The 19,968-nt window shown below is 50.8% G+C and overlaps 1 protein-coding gene across 1 annotated transcript in view; it reads right to left on the reverse strand.

Moving 5' to 3' along the window:
* The window catches only part of LOC149994373 (F-box only protein 31-like), a 36,055-nt gene extending 21,765 nt beyond the window's left edge, over nucleotides 1–14,290 (reverse strand). The window contains 7 exon segments of the mRNA XM_090259059.1: nucleotides 3,167–3,276; nucleotides 7,305–7,379; nucleotides 7,964–8,086; nucleotides 8,088–8,154; nucleotides 10,418–10,540; nucleotides 13,218–13,416; nucleotides 14,263–14,290. Coding sequence (XP_090115185.1) covers nucleotides 3,167–3,276; nucleotides 7,305–7,379; nucleotides 7,964–8,086; nucleotides 8,088–8,154; nucleotides 10,418–10,540; nucleotides 13,218–13,416; nucleotides 14,263–14,290 — 725 coding nt within the window.
* Between the last annotated feature and the right edge of the window lie 5,678 nt (nucleotides 14,291–19,968).

Here is a 19,968-nt window from a genome sequence, read left to right on the forward strand (position 1 = left end):
CACAGTTAAAATCAAGGGTACAAATATCAAAATTCAGAACCTCAAGTGCAGTGACCACATTTCATGTGCTCAATAGCCACATGTGCCTTTCGGCTCCTCTACTGAAAGGTACTGATCTAGAATATGCCACTGTAGAAAGTTTTCCCGGATGGAGCTGTATTACACGGTACTCGCTCAGTAAATAGTAAGGCACAGAGAAGGGATAAAGAGAGTAGCAGGAAAAAAGAGAAGAGGGGGGTAGATGTTGCTTTGTGCTACCAGACTGGAGACCGAGGTGCCACGGATCACGGGAACAACTTTCCCAAAACCCCTTCACAACTGTTTGGAACACATTCTGCCCAGAAGGTCTCAGAGGTCAGGGCGTTACCTGGAGACAGCAGTCCGCAGCCACAGCAGACAGCAGGTAAAGTCGAGGCCAAGCTGGGCCATGGAGCAGCAGCTTCCAGTCCTGGCCTCTGAGGAAGTGCCAGACCAAAGGCTTGCAGACAGCGCCCTCTTGTGGCTCCTCGCGCCAGCTTCAAGAAAACACACACAGGCAGGGAATGCTGGGGCTCAGGTCTCATAAACTACACAGCACCCTGATGGGTGGGGTCACTGCAGCAAAGCTGCCACTGCATTAAGGACAGGTGGCTTTCACTGCCCTGGAGCACATCTGGACCGATTTCTGAACGATGGGACCAAACCCTCCCCCATACCTGGAACAAAATCACCACTGCCGCCACTGAGGCCCAAGCGCCACGTTCTCCACAGCACCTCCCCTGCCACGTTGTCTGCCGTAGCCTCTGAGGGGGTCTCCCTTGTCCACTCGCACCTTGCATCCCAGGCCATCGATTCGGCCATAATGCCTTTTCCCAAACACAAGTGTGACGCACTTGTGATCTTCTAAAAACCCCCCACTGTCTCGCCCCAGCTCCATCTTCTATCGCCGTCCCCTCCCAAGCATGAGTCTCCTACGTGGCTTGCACACCCCGCACTGTCACCTGGCGGCCTCCACACGGTGTGCCTCTGCCCAGACATTCTGTTCTCACCCTTCACTGGTGGAAAATGAGACTCATCTTCAAGTCTCAGCTCAGATGGCCCTGCCCCTCGGAACATTCCCTCACCCTCAAGACCCAGTCAGCGTGCCTTATCTTATCGATGGTTCCTCATCCCAGAGCCTGAGGCAAGGGCCGAGGACCAGGGTTTTAGTGGGAGTAATCCAGGCGGGCTGGTAAGGGAGGGCGGAAGTGAGACAGGGAAGGAAAGGAGCCAGGATAAAGGACATTTCCAGAGGGGGACTTTGGAGGGGGACATTTCCTGGCGCCACCGCAGGGATCTCCAATGTCACAGCCCTTGGGGTCACCCGGGGAGCCTGCGGAAGCCGTACCCAGCCCGCTACCCATTACGTGAGAATCCGCAGGGTGGAGCAAGGGCATCAGTGTTTTCTCTGTGTGGGAAAGACGAACTGCTTACAATCTCCTGAGACCCAGCTGCGGGGAGGGTGACGGGAGAGCGTGGCAGAGCCGCACGGGGCTGCAGCGGTGCAGAGCCCGCACCTCCCCGCCCCACCGCGGGGCCCAGGCCGTGTGGCTGACCTAGGATGCCACATCCGTGGGGAGCAGGGGCACCCCATGTTCCCGAGCCATGCTCACCCCACCCACAGGTGCACAGCACCCTCACACCTTCTCTGATTCCAATGAGGCTTAACCCTTTGAGCGCCATGCGTCACTGTTAAAGTTTGTAGGAGAAATGCCATGTTATTTTGCTCAGAAATGCAGTTGATGGAAAATGTCTATAAAAGCATTATTCATGGGCTGAAAATTTCACGACATGTAGTAAATACCCCCTTCTTTTGTAAGCCGTGTCCTTTGACACAATTTAGCAAAAAGTTTACTGCATTAAAATTATTTTGTGACGACAATTATTTTAGAAAAAAAATAAATTCTTTCCTTCAATATGGCTTTTGAAGTATAATATGTGCCATAAGATAAAACCTATGAGTATAATTTGAAAAAACACAGAGCAACATGGATAACAAGCAAGAACTGTGCCAAATATTACATAAATTTGGGGGGAAAAAAGAAAATTTCATAGCGTACAAGAGAAAGGGACACAAGCAGCATTCACACTAGAGACCTCTATCAATAGATATCAACAGAGAAAAACAGTTTAGAAACAGAATGCTAATTCTATACCGTGAAGCAGTGAAAATGTCCATTAGCAAAAGCTTCCTTATCACGCACGCTGCACAGTATCAACGATTATTGCAAAGATAAATGAAATTAAAAGGACCATTTGAAATGTAAGTAAAAATTAGCCCTGGCTGCTGTGGCTCAGTGGACTGAGCATCGGCCTGCGAACCAAGAGCCGCTGGTTCGATTCCCAGTCAGGGCACATGCCTGGGTTGCACGTCAGGTCCCCAGTTGGGGGCGCGAGTGAGAGGCAACCACACAGTGATGTTTCCCTCCCTCTCTTTCTCCTTTCCCCTCTCTCTCTCAAAATAAAATAAACAAATAAATACATTATTTTAAAAGACAAAATAAAATAAAATGTAAGTAAAAATTATATCAGAATTAATGTCAGAATTGGAACAAACATAAAAGTTCGAAATCTCGATCAACATGAGCAAAAGTTATATCAATACATAACCTGAACTACAACAAAAGAGAACAAAACATAAAATATGAATTCTTCCATTGTTATTTACATTCGTAGCCGTCGAAAACAGAGTTGCTGGGAGCGACGGCACTTTTGGGAAAATTTTCAGCGTCGCTCACAGCGACGTTGGCACTCAAACGGTTAACAGGGGCTCCCGTGTCCCTGCCAGGGGCGCTGCAGTGGAGCACTCAGTGACCGGAAGGGAATGCCACTCCTGCTCTGGCACTCTGGGACAACAATCCAAGACTGCACGGGGAACATGGCAAAGGAGCTAAACAGGGGCTGGAGGGACCGGCTCCAGGGACAGAGAGGTGGGACAGCAGGCCTTCCGGGACGGACGTGCGAAAACAACCCCAAGGATTAGGCGCACACACCAGGGCTGCTGGAGCATCCGGATGCAGACGGTGACGATAAATAAGACGGAAGACATATGGGGGACAAGTGAGGAGGTGGGCATGGGCACCGTGCTCACAGCAGCCAGAGAGGGTGGCACTGAGCTCATGCTCCCACAGAGCGGGGCTGCACTCACCCGTACTGACTGGCGCAGACGAACGTCACCAGGACGAGCTCCCGCATGTGCTCGTGGAAAATGTCCTCCAGCGTCCGCCCCCATTCTTCCCTCAGCCGCGTTCGGAACTCCTTCCAAGAGAATTCAGGTCATGACAACCACCATGACACAGGGGCCCGGGGAGGCTGCTCACTGTAATACTGAGTGGACAAAGCAGCATTTTTGTAGTTCTGGGTGATGCTCTGGGCACACCTATGATGAAGGAACCCACCCGGGTGGACAAATGAAGACGGGGCCGGACAGGAGCATAGCACTCTGCCATGTGTTTGGTGTCCCAGCACCTGGCCTCCCTTCCTGTGGAAGCATGCCACCACTGAAAAATGAGGGGCTCTGGCTCCTGCCTTCCCAGAGCACATGAGCCCACACTTCAGGGGAAGCAGCAGGAACATGGGGTCCCTTCGGGTGAGGCTGGGGCCACAGTCCGTACCCACAGCTCCAGGGAACAGCCGCATGAACCTCACGTCGAGCCCAGCCAGGAAACGGGAGGCTGAGCTCGCTTGACACTGCACAAGCCTCTGAGCCTAGTTCTCGGGCCTCTGCGAGAGCAGGGCACACAACAGGACTCGGTCACTAAACCCTGTGCTGGCTGACTTAGCCAGAGTTGCTTTCTGTAGCTGCTGCTCAGCACCATGATGGGTACAGCTGGAGTCAGGAGACTGCGGGTGGGTTTTCCTTTCTCAAACGTGCCTTCACACTTATGGTGTAGGTTCAGTAAGTATATGCACAAAAAGAGAGCTTTTATAAACACCGAGTCCCCAAAAAGTCCCCAAAACTCACTCATTCATTGTGGAATCGAACACTGGGAAGGATATTTAGCGCTTAATTGCTTGATTCTGCACATTTAACCTAATCCAGAGAATGGAGTTTCTAACTCAAAATAGTGTTTCTAATGATTAGCTAGAATTAGCTCTATAAACAGAAGCAAAAGCAACTTGCCAAAACAACAAAAGAGCTACAATCCGTCAACCGCTTTACTACGTTACTGCCCAAAGTCCGGCAAAGAACAAAAATTGCTACGGTGGCTGAACAAAACTACTGCTATAACTACAAAGTCAATATAGAAAATCAACTGAATGTTTATATACTAGCAGCACTAAGCTATCAAATAAAAATTTTGAACCCAATTTACAATAACCAAAAATAAAACAAACCACAGGACTTGGGAATAAATATTACAAAATATATTCAAGCCCTCCACTCTGAAAACCCCAACACCGCAGAGAGAATCCTAAAGAGGCCTCATACTAGTCAGAGGTCTCTACAGACTGGAACACTCAGCATCAAGTCTGCAACTCTCGACAAACTGACCTAAAGGTTCCATGTCAATCATCATCCCACCGAGCTAGCTTTTCTGGAGAAACCAACAAGCTCATTCTGAAACTCATAGGGAAATGAAAAGAACCTAAACATCCTACGCAGTCTTGCCAAAGAACAAAGCCCAAGGAACAACACTAGTTCGTGTTATGACTTACTACAGAGCTACAGTAATCAAGACGGTGGCATGACCATAAGAACTAACAAATATATTAATAGAACTAAACGGAGAGCTTGGCATCAGACCCACATTTATGTGGTCAGCTGGTTTTCGACAAAGCTGATAGAGCTACCTGGTGGGGAAAGAAAAGTCGTTTCCACAAATGGTACCCCAACAACTAGACATGCGTACGAAGAAGATCCACAATCCCCACCTCACACCATACGCATAAAATCGTTCAAGCTGGGTCACAGACCTAAACAGAATGTGAAGCTACCAAACTTCAGTGAGAGAGACGAAGAACGAGACAGCAAGAGAGAGACAGAGAGGGAGAGAGACTGATTCTCTGTCACTGGAAGACAGGCAAAGGTTTTTAGAACACAGAAACCAATAACCAGAGAACGGTTTTAAAATTATTTCACCAAAGTCAAAACCTTTCACTGAAAAGGCTCAACTCCCGGAGGAAAGGCCCTTCAAAATAAATCAAATAGATAAATAACAGGTAAAAATGGAAGCAAGTGAATGTAATAAACAAGGATTTCAATGTTGCCATGGTGAATAACCAGACTCGACCTAAATGCCGAAGCGCAGACAGCTTGCCGACAGTCACAGTCTTATTTACTTTGCAGGAAAAGGTCAAAGTCATTATACCAACCAGACCCAATTACTCAGAACCAAGAACTTTCAAATACGTATGCTTACTACAGAATAATCTTAGAAGGTGTAGATGCATACGAAAAAACACAGGGGCCCAGAACATATGAGACATATCTGGGGCCGACTCAACCATGTGCTAGCATTGTACAACACTGTCTTAATCTGCACAAAAGGCCTAGGAGATGAGTGCTAACGTTTTCCTTGTTCTACAGAGGCTTGGGACTTATAAAAGCAGAGAAAGCTTTCCAAAGTCACCCAGCTAGTGAGTGACAGAATCAGAGCTAACTCAACAGTCCACGTGCTAAATGGTCTTGCCTCCACCAAGGCCAATACCAGAGCCAATCGGAGCATGGGAGGTAGGGCTTACCTGCCCTGGTGGGCTGTACACAAGGACCATCAAACCGACAACGTGCAACAAGAATCTGGAACACCTTCAAGGCCTTTGACCCTTTGATCTGCATGATCCGAAATCCACATAAGGTTTTTCATGGACTTCAGACAGTGGCATGGCAGGAACAACACTTGGCATCCTCCTGGTGTGGTATCCTAGTCAACTCTCAGGAGTCAGTTGAGGTCCACAGGTAACCACATGGTCTTAGTTTACAGAAAAGGACTGAGGCGCCCATAGGTTACATCACTCCAGCACGTGGTCAAGAGGATAACAGAAGAAATGCGAACAGTTAAGCACAAACCCCATGTCCACCCGCAGCAGCATGCTTACATCCCATTACATCATACCGAGATGACGGGATGCTGTGTTGAATTAAGACTCGGTCTTGGGAACGGTTCTGAGGAGACCGGGAGATAGCTCTGGAGTAACAGCAGTTACGTGAGAAATGCCGAAGCACAGAGGGAGGCTGGGAAATGGGCGTGGAGAGGGCTCCCCGGTGGGGCTGTGCCCGCGCCTTTCCCTCCAGAGTCTGCTGGCTTTGTGTTGGAGGATAAGGCATCGTTTTAGTAACTGGGTGATTGCTTCCCCAACTCTGCTCTTCCCTGCAGCTCCCAGGTGTCTGGAAGCCTCGCGTAGGGGACCTGGACAGGTAGGAGCAGGGCAGTAAGGTGGTGGCGGGGCCTTGGCCATCATCCATGAAGACAAACCAGGCAGCGCCTGCGCTAGGGAGACACAGCCTGGGCAGCCCGAGAGCCACACCGCTGCTCACCAGACAGCCTGGACTTGGCCTTCAAAGGTGCACAGAGCTGGCAGAAATCCTGGACCTAGAGTTCGCATGCAAGCAGGTCGGAGAGTTGGGAAGCCCTGTGGATGCAGTTTATGACTCCACAAGGCTGGCTTCTTGTACCGATGAAGGGTCTAGCCCACATGAAGGGTTGGGCGGGACCACTCACTGGTTCCTTCGTGAGCAGGATGCTAAAGGGACTCGAAAAATGGCTGAGAAATGCACACCCAACAAATGCAAAGAAGCTGTCATGAGGCTTCTGTGTTTGAAAAGTTCAAGTTCTTCTTAAGAAATGGCAATATTTTGCAATGGCAGAATGACACAGATCCTCAGAACACTACAACTCATAAAGATAAGGGACAATTACTCGTGCAAACAAAAGGAAGCACAAGGAAACTCCTGGTGGGACTGACACGCAGGTTTACCCACTGTGCGGCCGGGGCTGAAAATCTCAATCTCCGGGTCCACCTGTGGGAACAATAGCCCCTCGTCTCCCTGCAACTCACCTCCAACAAGAAACCTACATGGCACACAAACACTCTTGACAAAGGGGTGAAGGAGAACGACCCGGTGAAAACTCTTTCCTTTCCGTCATATGCCCTGAGGGTTGGCAGGAAAACAAAATCCTATGCCTGTGCACACACATCTAGGTGAGGTCACTCAGACACACTCTCTGTGCCAGCCACGTGAGGATCAACCGCAGGAGAGGGCCCTCTTGTTGGCGGCACGCTGAGGACGTCCAGCCACGCAACCTCATGTCTGGTCCCTGTGCACAGAAGGGGTACGGGCTCACCTCTTGCCTCCCACCAGACATCCGGTGGTGGTCCGTCTGGTTGCACTTGGTGGAGAACTCGTCCTTCCTCACAATCTTGAGCATTCACGACACAGGAGCGAGGGGAACAAATCACTCATGGCATCTCCACCAGACAATAAGCCCCTCTTGCTGGGTGCACCCCGCTCATCGACAGAAGCCCAGCATCCCTACAAATTGGGACCAGTCCAGAGAGAGGAGCTCGGCACCACCCTGACCGTGCACCTCCTTCTCAGAGGAGCAGTGCATCCAGGAGACAGGTGCTTACGTGTTTCCAAGGCGATTCTTAGAGCAGGAAAAAGGGGCTATCATTTAGTAGTCTCAGGGGTATGGAAAAAACAACAGTGAGGAATGGTGTGGTGGGAAAGAACAAATGCTTTTAACTGGATGCAGAACCAGTGGAGAGGTCCAACTAGTGACTCTTTGGGGAGTGACATACAGCACCACAGCCTAAACAACACACAGAAGTAGTGGGGGTAGAGCCCTGTTTCCTCCCATTTCTCCTGCTCTGTACGGACACGGGCTTGTAGCTACAGACACCATGGCAAACTCGCTGGCACCAAGACCGGGAAGACAGAGGAGGCCTGGCCCCTCGCCCGCACACGGCTGCCGTACCTAAGGGAGCCCGAGCACACACTCACCTGGATGTGGCCGTTGTGCGGCCCGCTGTGGCCATACACGCACTCCACCGTGTGGGTCGATTTCCTCTCCGTCAGGTCAATTCTAAACCAGGGCTTGAATCGCATGGGGTCATCCACATGAGGGTAGGTCATCCACATGAGGGCCATGGGGAGGCAGGTACATCCAACCGATAATGAACGAGCCGTCCCACCTGTAGGAAGGACAAGGGCACACGTCCACAGGAGGGTTACCTGAGGCACCAAGGCAGAGGTTCCTCACCCGCAGCTCTTCACAGTGACCACCCACGTCTGCATGCTCCAGGCCCACGGAGCACCTCAGGGCCAACACACATCAAGATACCCCTGATCTATCACAATGGGACAAGCATGGCCCTGCCCATCAAGTGCTTGTTCATGACAGAGTCGTTATCTAATGAAAAACAACGTGAGCCCTGGCTACTGTGGCTCAGTGGATTGAGTGCCCGACTGCAAACCAAAGGGTCACCGGTTCCATTCGCAGTCAGGGCATAGGCCTGGGTTGGGGGACAGGTCCTCAGGTGGGAGCGTGTGAAAGGCAACCACACATTGATGTTTCTCTCCCTCTCCTTCTCCCTCCCTTCCCTTCTCTCTAAAAATAAATAAATATTTCTAAAAGTCAATGAGACTATACTTAATAACAGTGTATTTGATCACTGAAATTTACTGAGAAGACAACTTCAACGTGAGATGATGGATACGTTAACTACCGGTAGCTAGATGGTGGGACCATGCAGTGTGCCTTAGAAATCTTACATTTTTGTCAATTACATCTCAATACAGCTGAAAAATGAACTCTTTAAATGCAAAAAAAGCAGTTAGACCTGAATCCAAGAAAGCCTTTTAGAAAGGGGAGGTAGCTAAACGACACGAGGAAGAAGCGGAATAATCTCCTAAGTGATGCCCAATAAATAGGGCAACTGACCTGAGAAAAAAACGGGGTGCTGATTTCAACAGGACATCACGAGCAAAACACACAACTACAGCGTGCGGGCCTGCTTTGGGTCCCGATTGGAACGAACCAGCTGTCAAAGGCAGTTTTGAGACTATCGGGGAACCTTACATATGCACAGGGTCTCAGGTAATGTCAAGGAATTACCGCTACTTTTGCAAGATGTGATAAGAACGTGGTGCATATGTAGGGAAATACCCACATTTGTAGAGATCCACATTGAAGGATGAACACATGAAGCAACACAGGCCTGGGATTTGCTTGAAACCTCCTAAAAACAGAACGGCAAGGGGCAGAGACAGAGGCCACAAACTTGGCGCACTACCAGTAACTGCTGAATCCCGGTGGCAGACATTGGCAGTTCATGCTACCATTCCCTCTATTCTTGTGTGTTTGAACCAGTGACAGATAGAAAGGGACAGAACTCAGATCAAAGGACACGCAGTCCCCACACACACGCTCAGCACAAATGCACCCACATTCTCAGTGCAGGGACACGGACAGCCCGGTCGGGAGGACCCCGTAGTCGCTCCTGCCTGCCCAGGAAGAGCCCAGATCTACAGCTTCTAGCTCTAGCCACGGGAGGAGAGAACTTACTCACTCCTGTGGCTGCCTGTCTGAGACGAGAGCCAGTTGCTGTTATTCAGTCATGGCATCCATTTCCCCTGCTTTGAGAAGCTTCTTTTTATTCATTTTTATGACTCACTGCCAGTATGAAAAACAATTCTCACCCCCACCCCCCATCCACCCCACGACTAAAAAGAAAAACATACGCCCACGCTGGGAGCTGTTGGGTTGTCCCTGAGAAAATGCTTTAATAGCAAGGCTTTTGCCCAGTGATATCAAACGTAACATATGTAAAGTGTGTTTCTTAACGAACGCTCCCACCAAAGAATATAAAGCCATACTTATCCCCGTGCAAACCCCACTCGGTGAGCAACCAGAGTCCCCAGGTGGCCCGTCTGGACCACGCTCGGAAGAGCCACACTGAGGCTGTCCGGGGCCGCTGAGAGGCAGACCCACCACTGTTACATGGCGAGCAGCCGGTCTCCCGGACCGGGCTTCTGGCCTGAGCCAGCGAGAAGGGAAGCAGGGGCAGAACACCAGCGCTCCCCGGGGCACCCGACTGTTTCCACTGGGACATCAGCTACAGCAACACCTGGGCCCAGGCGCCTGCCCGGAGTTGGCAAAGTATTAACCGCACATGCCTGGCCCTAGGATTTCTGTTCAGGAGGCCCTGTTCAGGGCACATGCACACCTCACGGTGGGGGAGAAGCTGCTCTACAGAGAACCACCTAGGGCCGCGAAAAATAACTGATGAGAGGTTCCTTGTGATTGCTCCAATGACATATAGCAAGCAGCTGACTTGCCCCTCGGGTAGAAAAGGCACTAAGTTCCATCCACATGGGGCAGCAGTCCTGACTTCACAAGAAACCACACATGAAGAGAAAAGAAAAGAAAAGAAAAGAAAAGAAAAGAATTCACACGCGAGGCTCTCGGACTCACCACCACATTCAGCAAGCAGTCCTCCACAGGGCCCGATATCCGGCTGCCACAACCCCGAGATGTGTCTGTATCGGTGGAGCACTACAGGAAGAGACAAAGCGGGTCTTCATTTTAGAGCCAGCCAGTCTTCACTTGACAGTGCATCAGGGGACAGGGCAGGAGCGGGAAGACAGGACTATGAAGAAATTACAAAGGCTTGTAACAGCCTTGCACACAAGGAATTCAGCAAAGCTTACCTACAAAACTTCCTAAAGAATTCTAAGAATGAAAACGTCTTTGAAAAGCATAGTAAAACAGACAACGGAGTCCTTTGGAAACCCAGCCTCAGTGTGAGCAGCTCCAATGACAGGGAACTGCTGTCTTGCAAGACATGGACTGAGCTGAGCGCCTTTGTGAAATGACGAGCCTCGCGTCCGTTTACACAGCTGAGGGGGCACGGGAGTCCTTAAGAGGTGGCGGCAGAGCCCACAATGTCATGGGACTGTACATTAAGAATTAAGTTGGGTCTTCTCTCTTTTTTTAAAAACATCGCACTTCCCCACCTGATTTCAAAAGCAAGGCAACCGTATTCACTGAAGACGACTGGAGAGAAGGAAACCCAGTGCCAACCTGAAATCTCACTAGAGAGAGGACCAGCTGCAGTAAACCTTTTGGAAAATGTCCTTCACTTCAGTTTTCCTCTGCCTTTGCACACGTACTTGTTCGGTGAAAGCTGACTGAATTAATGGGCAACCAACTCACGTAAAGCCCTGACTGCCAGGCGTAGGGTCTGGGGTCTCTGTGCAGGCACTGTGTGGTAGGTAACGTCGTGTACCAACTGGACTGGACCACAGGGTGCCTAGACACTTGGCCAAACATGATTGCACATGCGCCTGGGAAGGTGCTTCTGGCTGAGGTTAACACTTATACCGGCGGACTGAGTAAAGCCGACCGCTCTCCCCACTGGGGTGGGCCTCGTCCAGTCAGGTGGAGACCTGAGTGCAAGGCTGATCTCCCACCAGTAAGAGGGAACCCCTCCTGCCTGGCTGCAAGAGCTGAGACATGGCTTCTCTAACTACAACAAGATAATAACCCTCCTGTGAATGAGGGGGGATTTCCTCCTCCTGCCTGACAGCCTTGAGGTGCACACTGGCTGAAAGTGGCCTGTCCAGCCTCACTGTATACCAAACTCCTTCTATCTACTAGAGCAATTTGGAGCACTGCCAGGATTCTAGGTTAGAACCTCAAAGCCAGAGCCCTACAGGTCGTTATTTTCAAGTTCAAAATGCACTTCAACAGTCACCATCAATTTGCACACAGGGACACGTGGTAGGTATGTCATAAGGACAGCACATCGCCCCATGATGCTTCCACCTTCTTACACACACAGATTAGTAAGATAACACATGGCCTGATATGGAGAAAAAGAAACACAAGTGATACTGCAAAAGCCACTAATCTGAGGCCACAAAGCTCCTGACAGTCCCAATCTGCAGCCTCAGGTGATGCTGACTTGCTTCTCTCTAGGACAGCGTCGTGCACTCGGTCAAGACTGTGGATCCTTTCTGGTCCAGCAGAACACGGCCTAGAGGCTTTGAGAAGACCAGGGGGACACGGGCCCTCAGTAGCTCCAGGAACGGAGCGAACGGAGGAGGAGGAAACAGTGCAAGGTCCCAGGCACCTCGCAAACCAATCGTCACAGCGCTTCTCTGGAACGTCTGGGTAACAACAGAGAAGAAATTCGAAGCTGCACTGCATCAGAACATTTTAGGAGCACTGGGATACTGGGGCGTAGAGAGGTTTGAAATTAGGATTGAAATGACTGTTTTTTCCCCTCAAATACTTTATTTATTTATTTTTAGAGAGAGGGGAAGGGAGGGAGAAAGAGAGGGAGAGAAACATCCATCTGTGCTTGCCTCTCATGCACGCCCGATGGGGACCTGCCTCGCAACCCAGGCCTGTGCCCTCACTGGAAATTGAACGGGCCACCCTCTGGTCCACAGGCCAGCGCTCAATCCACTGAGCCGTGCCAGCCATGGCTCTCTTTTCACACATTATATATTTTTTCCTCATACTCATGGAGGCAAGAGACCACTCAGTTTAAATATGTCCACAGAGAAATGCAGCCAATGCTTACCCACATCGTATTTTCATTATGTTTTCTGGATCTTCCTAATTTCCTACAACACAATGACTACTCCATTTTTATAACTACACCCAAAGCTTAGAGAGGACAGCAATCTCCAGTTAGAACGGTGCCTTCTAAGCTGTTGGCTATCAGCAGCTGGGGGACATCATAACACGTGGCTAAAGTCCAGAGGCCCTGGAAGGCGTGGTGAAAAGTCTGGACTCACGATACATTCTTACAAGCTACAGAAAACGTCCGACCACAACACACGCCCAACACAACTCCAGGCACTTCCTAGCTCCCAGCCCCCGAGCCTCCCTCCCACACGTGGGTCACAATTCCATTCTCGGTCTTGGCTATCAGTTCCAGAGACACTGTTGTTCTAGAAGAATCCCGTGGCAAATGTATGACATAATGACCCTCTAAGTGCTTGTCCACTGCATTTAAAAGCCCGTGCCAGGCTGTTCCCGTCAGCACAGCCATGGCGATTGATCGACAACTCTCATTAAGAAGTGCTACGTCATATTCTCTGCCACGGGCCTGGAGAAGGCACCGTGGCTCACTGACTGCCAAGCAGAGCGAGAGCGGGGCCGTCTAAGACAGAATGTTCTAGAGAGGCTGCTTCCAACAGGTTTTGGAGGAGAACACAATTCATGCCTTCAGATTTGGCCCACCTCACCCCCTTGTGGCCCGGCTCCTCCTGACCGCTTATACACACTCCTGACGAGCCCCCTCGCCACTGGTCTTCACTCAGGCAGCTCAGCTCTGGGCCCGACGACACAAGCACTGTGGGCTGTGCACAGCGCTCAGACACTGCCCCCAGCACGCCCACCAGTCCTGGCGTCTCCACACTGACTCCTGGGGGGTTCCCCGCTGTAAGTAAAATGGGACAAGCGAGCTCGTCAGCCGCACGTCCAGAGCCTGGCAGGGCTTAGGAGAAACGCCACAGATGACTCTATTCCTTGTGTTCCGAGTAGGTTTTATTAGAAACCGTGCCCTTATAAGACTCAGAAGTGGGTCTCGTCCACACAGGCGATGCCGACACGGGGCCCACTCAGCGGGGCTGAGGTAATAAGCAGCAGCGGGTCCCTGCAAGCAGATATTTTTAACATCTTTCTTGACAACTGAAATTCACACTCTGCATCTCAGCTCAACCTAATAAAAACTGGAGATAGCCTTAATCACCATGGAATATGGCTTAGGAAAAGTTCCAGAGCCCAAGTAATGTCCATCAAGAGGAATCCGGTTCTAAATAATTAACTCTTTCTACGGCGTTTTGTCTCACGTGCATGTGGGTACAGGTACGCAATTTCTTCAGATTCACATATGCTGTCTAAACGCAAGTGACTACTGAAGCCTAGGACAAACCACTTACACTACCTTTTGGAATACAAGGGCTTTAGGGCTTCGACCCTGCTCTCTCCGCTCGGCCTTAATAAATAATAGGTGCTAAGGTATGCATCAGAGCGATCGTGCTGGTACTACCCCAAAACACAAAAGATGCTGCAGAAACCTGGCCCGGCCCAGCCCACCGCTCAGGTACGACGCTGGTTACGGCCACCCCACAGGGAACAGAGCGGAAAGGTGAAAAGACAGCACAAGCCAAGGGCAGCTGGCTCTTAGGACCAAAGCGTCCGCGTGCCGTGAGTCAGAGGTCCCTCCCCATGCAGCTTCTCACCATGCTGCCCTGCCAAAGCCAAAGCAGCAGGAGGTACATACGGCAGGTGTACGCATCTCTGTACCTCATGTGCTCGTAACCGGGAGGAATTTTCACAAAACGTCCTGACCTCACGCGAGGGTTTACACCTGAACAGACACAGCAGGGAAAGGGCTAAGGATGGTTCCACTTTCACGATGGTATAAATAGTTTTCATATGACTCAACACCCTTTCCCTCTCTGCCATCGCACTCAATCCCTGGTACCTTGGGAGGCAAGCACTTGTCAAAAATGAGAGGCCTGGCTGGGAAGAAAATGTGCTAGATCTTCATTTTAATCAACAGATTCACACCAGAAACTCATGAGGGAGGGCAATCTTGGGACACTCTCTTCCTGTCCCTGTCATGGATCCATGGAGCTCACAGCAGAGGGCGCAGCCTGTGGGCATTTAGAGTGGCTCTTTTGGGAACCCTTGTGCCCCGACTAAGATATCCAGCTTGTATAATGTATGCCTAGTGTTTTCCTCTGCTTGTGCTCGTTCTGCTGTTGAGTATGGAGGATGTCTGCCAGCTCCTAACTCAGACCCTTCGCTTCTGAATCAAGGCTGGCTCACGCTCCCACCTATGCCAGGGAATAAGGGTGAGTTGCCTTCAAAAGCAAACTCACAAAAATATGCTCCTGCATTGTGAAACCTGCTTTCGTTGGGGGCAGATTAAACACTTTAGGATACCAAATGAAGATAATATAAATTATTCTCTGAATTTCCCAACCGTTTTCAAGGGGTCAAGAATAACCAGTCAAAAGAAACCTCCAGATAGCCTCCTTTGTCTGCCCACATCCCCGCACGCACGTGTGTGTGTTCACCTCGTCATGGCCCTTGTCCCCAGTCTGTTGCTCACATCCTGACCTACCCCTGACCACACCAGTTCCTGCTCCCCAGAAGTCCCTACCCACCTACGGAGAAGATTGTTCTTTGACGTGACTGTGTCTGTCCCACAGGTTGGACCTGAGCCAGAATGGAGGCTCATTTCTGCAAACACCTCTCAGAGACTGGTTGATCAGAAATGATCTTCATTTAGATTTAAATCGGCATCCTCCATAGTCTCCTGCTGTGTACTGGTTCCCAGAACAGGTGCTTGTCCCACCCGGGCCAAACATGTAATTACCTATACCTGGCTGCACTCATGTACTAGTACCTGTGACTTTCACCCCTCTTTCCTATGTCATTCTTTGGTGCTTGCCAAGTGGTGTGGGGATCCATTTCATTCTTCAGCTGCCCCAGACGTACCTCATATGTAAGTTTGGCCAGCCTCTGCTTCAGTCTGCTCCCTGCTCTCCCTTACAGAGGTAGATTTTCCTATCTCACGGCTTTTCCCTGGGTCTGCGTGCACAAACACCAGCTACCTGCCCGACCCCCTACACTCACAGCCAAGACGTGCTCTGCAGGGGCCTTATTGACCACGTATGCTGTCCTCTGGGGGTCACAGCCTGTAATGCCTGGGACACGTGAGCACCTGCCTCCCTCTACGATGCTATTTGGAGTGCTCGCACTCTTTTTGCCTTTTTGAAGATTTTATTTATTTACTTTCAGAGGGAGGGGAAGGAGGGAGACAGGGATGTGAGAGAGAAACATTGATTGGTTGCCTCTCACATGCCCCCAACTGGGGACCTGGCCTGCAACACACGCATGTGCTCTGGCTGGGAATCGCACTGGCGACCCTTCAGTTTGCAGGCCGATGTTCAATCCATTGAGCCACACCGGCCACGGATGACAACCATCTCCATGCTGCTCTAAGATGACATCATCAAATAGCCTCACAACACTCAAAAAGCAGTTATCAAAGAGAAGAACTGGTCATATTACTCATAAAAGCCAGCTGGTCGTCCCTAAGAGTCACACAACTTTTCTTGAGTGTGTGTACACAGGGACTGGTGTAGCGAGCTTGGTTCTAACTCTAAAGAGATTTAACACACTGAGCTATGGACAAATAACAGAGGAACTGAGGGTACAGCCAGGACCACGCGGGCTCCCACAGGATAAAGGCGGGGAGGGCACAGGCGGAGCACCAGCTTCCTGCCCCTGAAATTCTGGGCTTTAGAGGAATCACAGAAGCGTTGTTCTCGCCCATGAGACGAGAGGACAGCAAGGGTTACATTTCCAGGAGAGATGACCACTCGGGCCTCCCCAACACACTTCCTCTGGAGGGACACACGTCTCCTGGGTTGGTGAGATGTGAAGCAGGGGCAAGACAAGAAACTAAAGTCTGGACGTGCACAAGGCAGGAGGATCGGAAGATCCTGAGCAGATCGGCCTTGCGGTGGGACCCGCAGTCAGGGGGGACAGCAGCGCCGGAGGCAGCAGCCAGCATGAGAATCATTCTGAGGGCAAGGGTGAAGCCCAAGGACCACAGGAGCAGGGGGAGGGGATGCTAGGAGCTGGAAGAACTGCAGAGGAAATGTGGCAGGGCAGACGGGTCCCGACAACAGCCTGAGGTTCCCTGAGGCAGACAGGAGGGGGCAAGAGCTTGGAGCGCACAGCTGAGCCACCCAGAATGGCGCATGGACGTGGAAGGCCCATGAAGAACTTACAGTCGTTTGACAGGAAATCGCCCCAAATGTCACCAAATCCCAACCCAGAAACACTAGCCAATACAGCACTCCAAAATGGCCATGTGATCACAGCGTGGAGAGTCTCTGGTGCGATGCGGAAGCAACAAGACAATGAAATCGGCCCAGCTATAGGGACTGAACGTATCTCCCCACACAGTCAGCTGCTCTGCAGGAACGCCACGCTCTACCTGTGCTGGTGGCGCAGCCACGTGAAGGAGGGGCACCTCACAAGGGGAGTCTCAGAGGAACAGACCCATGGAAATGACTGAATACATAAAGGCACCAACTAGCCCCCAGACCGGGAAGAAAGCCGGAGTGTTTCAGCGCCCAGTCACCAGCCTGGCCCACAGCGAAGCCCCACCGCCCTGCCTGCCTACTTCTCCGTCCCCAACCACACATGTTTCCATGGAGGAGCGCGGCCCTCAGTTCCTGGGGGAGGTACTTGGTAAGAGGACATCACCTGCTCCGCTTTCAATTGACAACAGGGTAGGAAGCGCTAAAGCAAGTAATAACCACAATCTTCCGAGACGGGCTTAAGGGGAACGATGGTCCTTTTCAGAGAGGTGAACAGGTCAACTTCGGGCCCAAGAGAACGGGGTCGCCACGACTTTCTTACTCTGTTCTTTCATCCCCAGTCCTGGGTGCTAATGATGCACGCCACACCCAACAAGGGGGTGAGTGAGCAGGCTGCTCCCTGTGACCCCGCTGCTCCTGGGCGACATCAGCCTTAACAGGAGCCTTCGCAGCCCCCTCCAAAGGGGCACAGAGGAAAGGCTGGCTGGGGAGGCATTTGGGGCTCGGGACACTTGGTGCACTCACGGAGCGTTGCTCACGACTCTACAAAGTAACAGAGCAAAGGACAGAAATGGCGGGCTGGGGGACTGGGAGGCTGGGAGAGGGGCAACACATGGAGAGAAAACTGAAGGAAAGACCACCACAGGGCTGGAGCCGGATGCTGGGCTGGAGTGGGGAGCGGGCCCACAGGCAGCCCCGTTAGCTGAGGGCCTCAGCGGGAGGCTCACGGATGCATTTCTCACTTCCTATCCGCCATCCGCGCATCCAGTCAGGCTGTCGGCCCAGAAACCAAAAGAACGGACCCCTGCAAGCACCCCAGAGCTTCTTCCTAGGGCAGACAAGTTTCTCACATCTAAAGCAGTGGATACCTAATATCCTCTGACGGGATGAAAAGTAAGGGTACAGACACGCCTAGAAAAGCGAGAAGAGAGCCACCCACCCAGTTTGGGCACTGTAACTACCAGTGCTGGCTTTAAAACATCAATCATAACATTAAGATTAAGGTGTCTAAAAATTACACTGAATTTGGGGACAAATTACTTCATTATCCATCGTTGATGCTCATGCTGTCTGGACTTAGAACAAAGTTAATCATGGATCATATTAATTTAGGCTTTGCAAAGATGTCTTGACAAGACAGACCAATGATCTCCAGCTTCTACAACTTTTCACAAAAACCACGCTCTGGAAAAAGAAACATTTGCTAAGCAACACAGCAAAGAAATCAGAACGAAAAGGAAACAAACTGCTAGAAGGCAGAGAATTTGCTTCCTCTGTCTGGTTTCTTTCACTTCACGTAACCCCCTCGAGGCCTCTATCCCCACTGTCCCAGATGGCTGCATTCCGTTCCTTCTCCTACTTGAGTAACGTGCCACTTGAAAAGGACATCTCACGTCTTCTGTACCCGCTCATCCACTGACGGACCCAGGTTCTTTCCACACCTCGGCTCTGCTGAATAATGCTGCAACAAACCGGGAGGTGCACATAGCTCTTCCAAGTTCTCCTTTCATTTCCTTCCAAGAAATTCCCAGACCTGGAATTGCTACGTCATAGAATGTTGAGGAGCTGCCATACCGTTTTCTGGAAGAACTGATGGGACTTCACTCAGGGTTGGTACAAGCAGATTAGAAACATGGACGTGAACAAATAAAAAATACAACTTCGGGTACATCCTGACTGTCTCATCCAAGTGTTCAAATGATGGATCAGAAGCACGACTCACGGCCCAAGGGTGGAAACAACCCGAGTGTCCATCAGCCCATGGATGCAGCAACAAGATACGGTTTCTATAATCGATATCATCCATCCTATAAAAAGAAGGAAATTCTGGCGCATGCAACAACATGCATGAACCTTGAAACCTTACGCTGACAAAATAAGCCTGAAATAAATGTACAGACACTATAGGATTCCACCGATACGGGTTCCCTACAGTAGTCAAGCTCCTACGGACAGGAGGCGCAAGGGTGGCTGGCTACCAGGACCAGGGGGAGACGGATAAAAGTTCATCTTTGTTGGGTGCAGAGTCTCAGTTTGGGAAGACGACAAAGTTCTGCGGACGGACGGCGGTGACTGTAGCACAAGGTGCATGCGTTCGATACCCGCGAATTTAACCTCTGTTGTGGTTAAAACGGTAAACTGAGTATGTTATTTCACCACAATAAGAAAGCAAGGGAGGGAGGGAGGGAGGATAAACAAAAGGAAGTAAAGGGTTCCGTGCCCAGGAAAACAGGAGAGCTGTGAGGCTGGCAGGTGGTTCAGAAACAGCATCCGCTGACCCTGCGGCGTAACGGGTTGGTCGGTACCTTTTCTGCATCTGCCCTCCCCACCTGCACAGGGAACATTCTGTTCTGTCTTCAACTGGAGACCTTTCCACTTAAGTCTTCCTGTGTGGGTGACATTTCATTCATAGGGTACCTGAGCGGTAGTGAAATGTCTGACTCAAGAGTGAAACACAGGCTGAAAACGTGGATATGTGGACGAGAGTTCCTTCCCTGGACTTGAGGGGCAGGCTTTGGGTGCTTCATGGACTCCCTCAAATCGCAGACACCGTCTGAAGCATGTGAGCGCATGTGCGGCTTTCTAGGATTTTAGGTTCTCACAACGTCTCTTGGAATGAAAGCTGCCTGAGGGTTGAGGATGCGTTTCCCCTGCTTCCAAATCCTGAACATCGTTTCCTGAGACATCGAGCGTCGCCAAAACCTGTGCTTGCTGGTGCTGTGCTTGTCGTTTTCCAAAGAGCCTGTACCGCGCTCAACTGATTATTTTAATAAGATCAACTCATTCACTATTGTACAAGGGAAGAGCTGGGAAGAGAGACAGAGAGGAAGACAGGGAGAGAAACCGATGTGTGAGAGAGGCAA

This window comes from Furipterus horrens, unplaced genomic scaffold, assembly GCF_987537825.1.
Source record: "Furipterus horrens unplaced genomic scaffold, mFurHor1.1.pri manual_scaffold_13, whole genome shotgun sequence".
In the NCBI taxonomy this organism is placed as follows: Eukaryota; Metazoa; Chordata; class Mammalia; order Chiroptera; family Furipteridae; genus Furipterus; species Furipterus horrens.